The sequence below is a fragment of the Trachinotus anak genome, unplaced genomic scaffold, assembly GCF_046630095.1.
Source record: "Trachinotus anak isolate AG129_WGS33_773 ecotype Australia unplaced genomic scaffold, CSIRO_AGI_Tana_v1 ptg000028l, whole genome shotgun sequence".
In the NCBI taxonomy this organism is placed as follows: Eukaryota; Metazoa; Chordata; class Actinopteri; order Carangiformes; family Carangidae; genus Trachinotus; species Trachinotus anak.
Window position 1 is genome coordinate 317501 of NW_027273879.1, and position 9775 is coordinate 327275.

At 42.0% G+C, this 9775-nt stretch overlaps 1 protein-coding gene across 1 annotated transcript in view; it reads left to right on the top strand.

Moving 5' to 3' along the window:
* kctd9b (potassium channel tetramerization domain containing 9b) overlaps positions 1–1581 on the top strand; it is a 5016-nt gene extending 3435 nt beyond the window's left edge. Inside the window, exon 12 of the mRNA XM_071466706.1 lies at positions 237–1581. Within this exon, the coding sequence (XP_071322807.1) occupies positions 237–353 (117 nt within the window). The 3' untranslated portion in view covers positions 354–1581. The remainder of the gene's footprint in view (positions 1–236) is intronic.
* The last annotated feature ends 8194 nt before the right edge of the window (positions 1582–9775 follow it).

A 9775-nucleotide genomic window follows, 5' to 3' on the forward strand; every position in this document is an offset into this window, starting at 1 on the left:
GGACCTGATCTGTTATCTGCAAATATCTAATCTGCCCTGAGCAGAGCAGACATGGCAGCAGCTGCAGCTCATTTCAACTTGTAAATGAACCTCAGTAAAAACACAGAACATAATTAGCTTAGGTTTTCACACCGCTGAGAAGTTTGAGGTTTTCAGTTGGTCATAGGTTCCAGGACCATCTGAAAACCAGCCAGGTCCAGGATCTGTGACACATTCAGGTCTTTTTAATTTTCCAGAACTGCGACTTGTCAGGATGTGATCTTCAGGAGGCGAACCTGAGAGGCTCCAATGTGAAGGGGGCCATCTTTGAAGAGATGCTGACTCCTCTGCACATGTCTCAGAGTGTGCGGTAAAACGCCACAGTCTTCCACACAGTGCTTTAACTCACTCATGAAACACATCCGTCAGTAATACTGACACTTTTCTCTCTCTGCCCCCCCCCCCCCCCCCCCCCCCCCCGCCATAAATGCCAAACCTCATATTTTGCTCTGAACCAAACACCAACAAGTGTCAACATGTGTTTAACAGCTGAGATTTTCTACCCTTTATTTTTTTTGCCTCCATCACAGACAGAAACATGTTGCTGAACTGTCTAAAAGAATCAGATTTGTAAATCATCCGTGTGTGAGTTTACAGCAGTGACATCATGTTTTTGTAGGTTCAGCTCTGAGCTTCTGAATGTAGTTTGGTTTATGATATTCATAAACCTTCAAAACTCTTTGATTTAGTTTTTAAAGTCGTTTCAAATACATTTTAATTAAATGTCGTCAGTTCCACGCCGAGTTGTGGAAAAATTAACTACTGCACAGCAACAGTCTCACTGATCCATGATTCTTCAGCTTCAGGCTGAAAATGTTCTTTAATATAAATATTGACAGTGGAAGAAAAAGATAGAAACAGGAAGTTCACTTTCTGTGACAGTTTGTCCTTTTTATTCCTCATATAAATGTAAACGTGGATGTTGAGGGAAACAACCTGCAGAAAATCAGATTGTAGTTTTTTTTAATTGGACAGAGTTGATGTATTTTTTCAGAGGATGCTGATAGTAACAGTGAAACAGGCTGTTTGAGACTAAGACATATATATAATAGAATATACTGAGTCTTTGTGAAATGACGTGTATCTGAAGGAGCTCCGCCTCCACGTTACCTCTGACAGTGAATAACAGGAGCTCCCTGAAGCTCCTGCTTGTCGTCGCCATTGTTCTGTGATAAAAATAAAAAATAAAATACTTTGTGCATCAGTTCAATATAAAAAGACACAATTATATCTGTCTAGATATGTATTTATATGACAGGTTAAAAGTCAGATGTGTGAGCATCATGCTGAAAGTTCATTTCATTAAACTGCTGTTTTTATACACGATGTTCGGTTAACGTCTATTAAATCTATATTTTAGTAAATGTGGAATTCTACTGAGCGTGTGTGTGTGTGTGTGTGTAATGTTAAGTGTCACGTCTCCTGTGAACTGGTGTGAAATGTGAAAAATGAGGTGCTACAGCTGAACTGTCTCCTTCTCCTCTGCTGTGCTTTGGTTATTTTATGACCCAGATGTTTAATAAATGTTCTTCTTCAACCTTCTCTGTTGTTTTGAAGTTTTCCTGAACTCACAGTAACTAGTTCTGCAGTATGAAACGAGTGAGGAGTCGAGCAGATGATGTAGACGTGTTGTTTCATCAGTTTGTGATTCAGTTGTGTTCATTTATATTAAACTAATTCAACATTTGGAATAAATATAAAGGTCAGTGAAGTTTACTCATTATATTGATGTTATTATGGTATTGTTGAGACAGATTATTTTTTCTTTTTATCCTAAACTCGTCCGTCCACTTTCTGCACAGCTGCTGGATGTTGTGCCCTGACGCCCCAGCAGAGGGCAGTGTTGTCTCAGGGACCGACACTGTGATTAAGTGCAGATTTCTCAGTGTTTCATGCCAACATGAACGTGGAGCAACAGCCCACTGGTGTGATCTACTACACTGCATCATATTTTAAAACCCAATAATATTGTAAAGGAAAAATCTTCAGCTACAAAGTGATTAGTGACTGGAGCTGTCAGGTAAATGTGCATCAAAGCAAACAGACAGTGAGATTAATAAATCCAGGTTTCAAAGACAGACAACTAATCCAGGATCAGCAGCGTTTGTCTTATTTACGCTGCTTTTACATCACCTGGTGAAAGCGACCTGAATCACATCTGTTTTGTGTTGTGTTATATGTATAAATTTATAGGATATTTGAGAGTGTAACTTCTATCTAAATTATGTGGATATCTAAAAAAAAAAAAAATGCTCTGTAATTTCAATAAACAGTTGGCCAGTGAAGTTTTTATCAAACTGGAGGAAACTGCATTTATTGGGACTATTTTCAGCAGCGGATTAATCCACATTTGGTGCTGTTGTGAGTATTGGGGCAGCAGGACAGTGTGTGTGTGTGGGACTGAGTCATAATAAACTACAGTGTTTGTTTATGGTGATGAAGGCAGAGGCTCAGATAAATCAGGGTTTGATAAACACACAGTTGTTAGGAGACATTTGTTGTCTGCACATGAGATTTAATGATAAGTAAAAAAATTTAGACCATTACCAGATTTACTCTTAAAGTACCAGCACTTCTTTCCTCAGGTGCTGATGGAAAACACCATCGTGAACTTCAGGCCAAACCTCCAGATCCGCCCCCCCCCCCCAGCTTCAGTTATTTTCTGTCTCGATGACACCCGCAGCAGATGGAGAATTGGCTGCGGTTGCAGTTTACATCTGTGGTTTATTCATGTACACACGCCTCCGGCCTGGACTGTAAACACAGGGACATGTAAACATTTGGCCCCAGAAAACAGAGCTGGGATCAGTGTGAGACCGTGGTGGAGCTGTGCTCCAACCTCAGCAGCATGATGTGGTGGTGGAGGTGGTGGTGACATGGGGAAATCAGGCTGTGGGTGGAGCGGCCTGATTGGTGGTTGGTGGTTAAGAGACGATACCGGTTGGTCCAATCATAGTTCAATACACATCTGTAAACCGCAGTCTGTCAGTTACGAAACAGGCAGAGCTCAGTCCTTAAAGCTGCAGTGAGTGATCTCTGGCCACATGGGGGCAGCAGAACAGGCTGAAAACACAACACTGACATTTTGTCACATTATGTTAAAGTGAACGTGTCACCTGTTTATCATCCAGCAACGTGACAGAAGTCCAGTGTTCACTCTCCTTTTGAGACTGTCCTGTAAGAAACGAGCCCACAGGTCGTCTGTCAGCAGGTAACTATGACCCATCGTTAGGTTCTGTTGCTAGGCGACATCTAGTGGTCGTAGTAATGATGACAGGAGCAAAGGGAAAAGTGCGGTGACGTAGTTTATAGAGCGACAAAGTCCACGTCAGGAGGAGGTTGGGGTGGATGGATGAATATGACACAGGAGAGCGATTCATCATTTTTAACATTCAATTCATTGTAAATATTTAAATATGCTTTAAGGAAAAGGATGGATGGGAAATTTTGCAGCTTTTTTCTACTCAATTTCATCATTTTAAATTTAACCACCATCAGCTGAGCAGTGGCCTGGCTGGTCCAAAACATCCTGACAGCTGCCAAACAACTCGCCCCCATGCTTTACTCACTGTGGGTTATAGGAAACTGGAGGGTGTATTTTCAGTGAGAATGTCAATTCTGACCCTAAAACAGGCAGAAAAACTGAGTTGCTTCACTTCATGGTTGGACAGACTATACTGGGCTGTTGGCTCGTAAGAGAGAATAAAGTGAATGACTGTGGGCTGGAAGTGTTTACGCTGAAGCGGCTGGTTTCTGCTCACCTCAGGGCTGAAAGTGCTTACTCCAGTCTGGTCAGTAACACTGGTGGGCTTCAGACGTGGTGTATGCAGGGGGATGTTTGCACTGCTGGGATAGAGGGTCTTTCTCTAGGAGGTTCCAAACCAGCAAAATACACAACCTGGGTCAGAAAAGCCAACAAGCTAAAGTCAGGGACTCATTTTTTCAATGGTGGGACCAGGTTGAACTGGGTCTGTTCCCGTCTGGATTAGCTGGTGCTGTCTGCAGATATCATGTAGGGTGTAATATGTGATTTCTTTAAACAGGTTTGATGCATCGGCTGAGGGAAACGTACCAGTAAATAAACACCTTCACCTGAAGCTTCATTTAGCTAAGTTCACTCAGCTCCAGTTCCCTCTGTAGGTTCTTCAGACCTGCTCACCTTCAACCAGGATCTCAGCTTTTTTCCTTCTCCTTGGTCTTTTCAGCACAAATGTCTCTGTACAGAAACAGTACAAGCTGCTGGTTGGCCTCCATGACGGGTGGAGGTCTCTCTGTGGATTTGTGGGGTCGTCTACGTCCGGAGCTCTAGTGGTTACTGATCAGTGGTTCAGTGTGTCGTCTGCTGTGTTTATTCAGTGAAAGGTTTCTGCTCCTTCCTGACTGTCAAAGACTAAAACATCTGTGCAGGTCGGTGAGAACAGTCTTTATGTTTGTCCAGTTTTTGTTGCCAGTCCTCAGGTTTGTCTCAAGCTTAACTGGAATTGTCTGCACGTCTGGTACATCAGCTGCTGCACCATTATCCAGTCACAAACAGGGCACATGCCAAATACAGGAAACCTGCATAAGCATTGGAGGGCACCATTTATAAAAGCTTTATAAGCTGTAATTAATGTATTTATTAATGGTTAAGACATTAGTTAGTAAAGCTTTATGGATCAGTTGTAAGACAATAATAAGAACAACCTTCGGGTTGCCAGATTGTGGAAAATTGTTTGCAGACCCTCACTATTAACATTTAGAGATAAGTGGTTGAAGTGGTAGCAGGTACTCACTCAGAAAAAGTGGTCCTAGTATTGATCCTTGTGGAACACCACATTTAATCTGTTTTTACGTACAAGACGGCAAAGTGGGCAACCACCTGAGAAATCCAGGTTGACTGTATTTCATTTGACTTATTGAAAATTTGTCTGGGAATCTGTATCTTTACAGTCCAGATAAACAAAACCTGCAAAATGATGTGATCCTGCAATAATTTTTTGTCGAGGGGTGTGCATCAAAACATAGTTTTGAGACTTTTATTATTTTAGTAGTAGTTTATATTGTGCTTACAGTGGACCCAATCACAGGGGCCCAGCAGTAAATCTTTACCCAGGGTCCCTGTACCAGGTTAATCCAGCCATGCTTGAGCGATTAAGTTCCTTAAAACAGCTTCATTTTGATGTTGCTGTTTTTCATCAAGTCAAATGTAATGTAAGATTATTATAGTCCTACATGGAAAATATGTCAGTGTTCACCTCTCCCACCCTGAGCTCTAATTGACCTAAAAACAAACTAAACTAACAGGGCTTGTTCACCACAGTGTCAGCTGCTTGAATCGAACCTGATCCATCCACATGTCTGTCTCTGTGCTGTAATGACAGCAGCCCACTCAGGTATGAGCTCATATGACCACATGAGTCACTGTCACGTTTGTTCCACTGACATCACTGGGACCAGAACATCTGTCTGCCATGTAGAAACTGTCAAACTGTCTGTTTTATTAATATGTCAACCATCGTTAATTCAGGGAAGATGACTGAGAATTAAGCTCCTTTACAGCAATGCTCTGAAATCATACAGGCTGGAGTGAGATACACAATATGACAACAACAAGATGATGAAAGAGTCCAACAAAACAAATAATGAACAGGCAAGAAGGATATACAGCAATAAAAACAATAAAATGATGGAAAAACAGTGACTCAGGATTGGAAAGTGACACCGACCGGGTTGGAGCTAGCTGGTTAGCATGCTAACTTTAGCAGAAGAAAAGACATGATAGAACTAGAACTAAAACAAGAGGGTTACTGCCAACTAGACAGCTGTAAAGAAATGAAGTTTGATCTTGAACTTACAAAGTTTGCTCTGGACTGGTAAGCAAACAGCTGCTTATGCTAACATTAGCTATGTGGCAATAGCAAAACTGATATATATAGTTCCTTTAAGGATATCTGCACATAGTCAAATGCATGCATGAAGATTTGACACAACTTGCTCCACACGTGGCCCATAAGCATAAAGAATAGTATCATCTGCATAAAACTGTGCTTTGCAAAGGCACAAATATCATTAATATATAAAGTAAACAACAGCGGGCCTAAGACTGAACCATGTAGCACACCACTTTCTGATGTAGCGTCATCAGTCCTGAAACCATTTAAAGCCCGCTTCCTCAAAGCCCAGCAAGGCCAGAAGTAGTCTGAGATTAACTGTGTTAAAATGCTTTAATTAATTAATGCATCATTAAACAAAAACTGCACAATATCAAGAGCAGAGCCTGTATCATTTCAAACCACAGTCGCTGCTGTAGTTAGCAATAAACCCAGAGTGATAAGAACTTAAAATATCTTTTGCCAACAGATTCCAACAGTAGTCACTAATGCTGATTTCCAGACTTTTGGAACTGAACTTTGGAACAGAGAAGAGCATTAAATTAAAAATTTGTAGGCTCAGCAAAGAAGGGAGAGACAGGAGTCTAACTGCTCTGCACTCAAAGAGCTTTTCATGCACTTGGAATTACACAAAGCTTGGTGGAATTTGGTTTACGTGAAAAAGAAACTCTTCTTGGAAGTAAGACTCCTCTTCCTCTGAAATAGTGATGAAGACATTATCATGAGCCTGAAGTGTCTGATCCACACAACTGAGCTGATCAAACAAGAGCTTGATCTGATAAAAAGGAGATTTGTAATGATCACTTTATCATTAACAACTTCAGGGTCCAGTATAATGTGTTGTGGGACGGTGGATGAGGTCATGCCTTTAAGAGATTTGACCACTTTCCAGAATTGTGCTGCGTTGTTACCACAGTCAGACAGATGTTTCAAATAGTAGGCAGATTTAGCCCTTTTCACCATGTAAGTACATGCATTTCGAAGATGTCTGAACGTTTGCCAGTCCACATCACAACCAGTGGATCCAGCCAGCACCCAAGCTGTTTCTCTGTAAGATAACCTCACCTAAATCATTATTAACCTGAGGGTTATGTCTATTTTTATTCCTAAATCTCTAGACTGAGTTAAAACAGACAGACAGCTCCACAGTGCCAGTTCAGCATCTGCGATAAGATCTATAGATCACTGATGTATAGATGATGCAAAAGTTTTTAAAAGACCTCAAACAGACACACTGAGGTCCTGATCTTTTCATTCTATTTCTAACTGGTCAACAGGGCTGTGGTGACATCAGATTTTTCTCCTAAATATTTCTGGGTGCAGATCGACTGCTTCGTTCTCATCTGTCATCTGATCCCACATCATTTTGCACAGAGCAGTAGCCTCACACTGTTAGCAGCTAGCTAGTCACTGTGTGCTCTTCTTCTTTTCCATTTTCCTGTGGATGGGAACCAGCGTTAAGGTGCAACATCACCACCTACTGCACAGCATACATGAGTATGAGGGTTAACAGCTTATTTACATCAGTGTAAACAACTGCAGTGAAACATGTGATTGCACAAAACATGGAAACAAATCCATCTTATATCTGCTGCAGAGAAGACTGCAGAGTAGTAGGTTGCATCATGGGAAATGTAGGATCCAGCATTTTTGGCACTTCAGTCATATAAGGATGTCTTGGTGCCTGACGCTGAATCTCTGCCATAATCTTCACACAGTGTATAATCCACATTCATGTCCTACCAAGTAACGTGCAGCTTGATCCGTCCAGCATCCGGTCATGCTGCTACCTGCAGTGATTTGTTGTGACATCACCATATATCCATCATTATAAATTCATCCAGCCTGTTTATATCTGTACAGCATGCTGTAAATAACTGACCAGTCCGTGGGCTTCCCTCTGCAGCTGAGACTGATGAAGCTGCTGCACAGAAAACCTGCAGAGTCCTGATCCTCTGCTCCAGAGTAAAGACGCAGAAATATTAGATGTTCATAACAGATGGAGCTTTATTTTGGACATTTGCTTTGTATGTGGGTGTTTTTATGGTGATATTCTTTATGTGGGTGGGTGTGCATGTGTATGGGCGTGTGTCTAACTGTGTGTGTGTGTGTGTGTGTGTGTGTGTGTGTGTGTGTGTGTGTGTGTGTGTGTGTGTGTGTGTGTGTGAGGGATGTGGCTTTCTGAGCTCAATGAGGGAACATTTTCTTCAGGCCAAATAAAGCTGCCCATGTAAACTCCACATTCCAGAGTTTGTGGTGCGTCTGTCTCAGACTCTCTCTCTTTATTTTATGGAGGGAGGAGACTGTGTGTGTGTGTGTGTGTGTGTGTGTGCGTGTGTGCTTTTCCTGAGAAATAAACTTTTGAAGATTTGCACAACACTGACACTGAGTTTCACAAACTGTCTTTTGACTGAAGCAAAATATAAAACATGAGAGCTCATCTTCTCTTCTCTGCCTCTGAGAAACAGACTCACAGATCTGATCTGTCAGGAGCTGGGACCATCGGACCAATCAGCACCTAGATAATGACCATAGATACAAAATAACATCGCCATCATCTTAAAAAACAAAACAAAACACTTTTTACAAAATACTAATCTACTGCTAGATACAGAAAGTTTAGAAGAGAAATATAAATAACCATAAATCATTGGGTAAAAATGGTGAATCTGTATTTCAATGAAATTTCCACTCTTTCAAACTCATTTTTAAAAACATAGTGAACCAACATCTGCTCCATCTTTTCATATTACAGCTAAATGTCAAAGTTTATCTGCAGTTAAACACTAGTAGCATCACTTTGTCACCTACACGAGCACTGATGCACTGATCAGGAGGCGGTAACGCCAAGAAATGTGGAAACACGTTTGCAAATGTGTTATAAGGAAGGAAGTACATGCAATATAACTGTAAGACCTGAAGGAGACACACTGAGTTCAACAGAAACTGTGAGACTCTTCCACTGCTGACTGACAGATTTAGATGGAGTCTGTGTCCCACGCAGGCACCACCAAAACCTCCATCCAGCTCCACAACAATCTCCCAGCGGCCGCAGCCTCTTTGACCTTCAGGAGGATGCGCTCACACAGAACTCCTAGAAACAGCCACACACACAAACATGTGCGTGCGTACACATGTTCTCAACTCAATTACAGACACATGTGCAGTAAAAGACCACACAGGGCGTTATCACACCGACGGGTATAAAACTCTCCACTTGATTGAAGGCAGTTCTTTAAATACATGCCATCACTTGCACAAACACACACACAAGCATCACGGTGCACTATCACACTGCCCAGCCTCGACGTGAACTCTGTCATTACACTGCAGCTCAGTGAGGTTGAACATCTCACTCAAATTACACACTGAACCTCAGGAGGCCTCAGGATGATCCTGCGTTTAGCAGCGCGCAACACCGACAGAGATACAGAGGACGGGAGGGTTGTGTGTCTGTGCCGCGAACTCAGCTGGTCAGACGTGGCTCGGCCTTCGAGGTCACTCGATTTGCATAAATGGTTTTTGGGCTTTTCCACAGCTGAAGTGGACCTGGAAAAAGCCCCAAACACTGGACCACAGCTCACCACAGAGAGTTCAAGAGAGAGTGAGGAGGAGAGATAAACAGGACCCGGGGCTGAGCAGAGTCACTGTCAGCTTCAAGCCCAAATGTTTCTATTGGACCAGATACTGTTGTCCACAAATACTCAACTCTGACTGGTCCGTTTGCTCAAACATGTGAAAACCATTGTAAAAAAATGCAGATGTTGATTTGGCATCCACCAAAGTCCGATCATCCTCAGGGAACCAGGAGCGTCTGAACCAAATTTCATGGTGTTTCATCCAGTGGTTGTCGAGATCATTTCAGT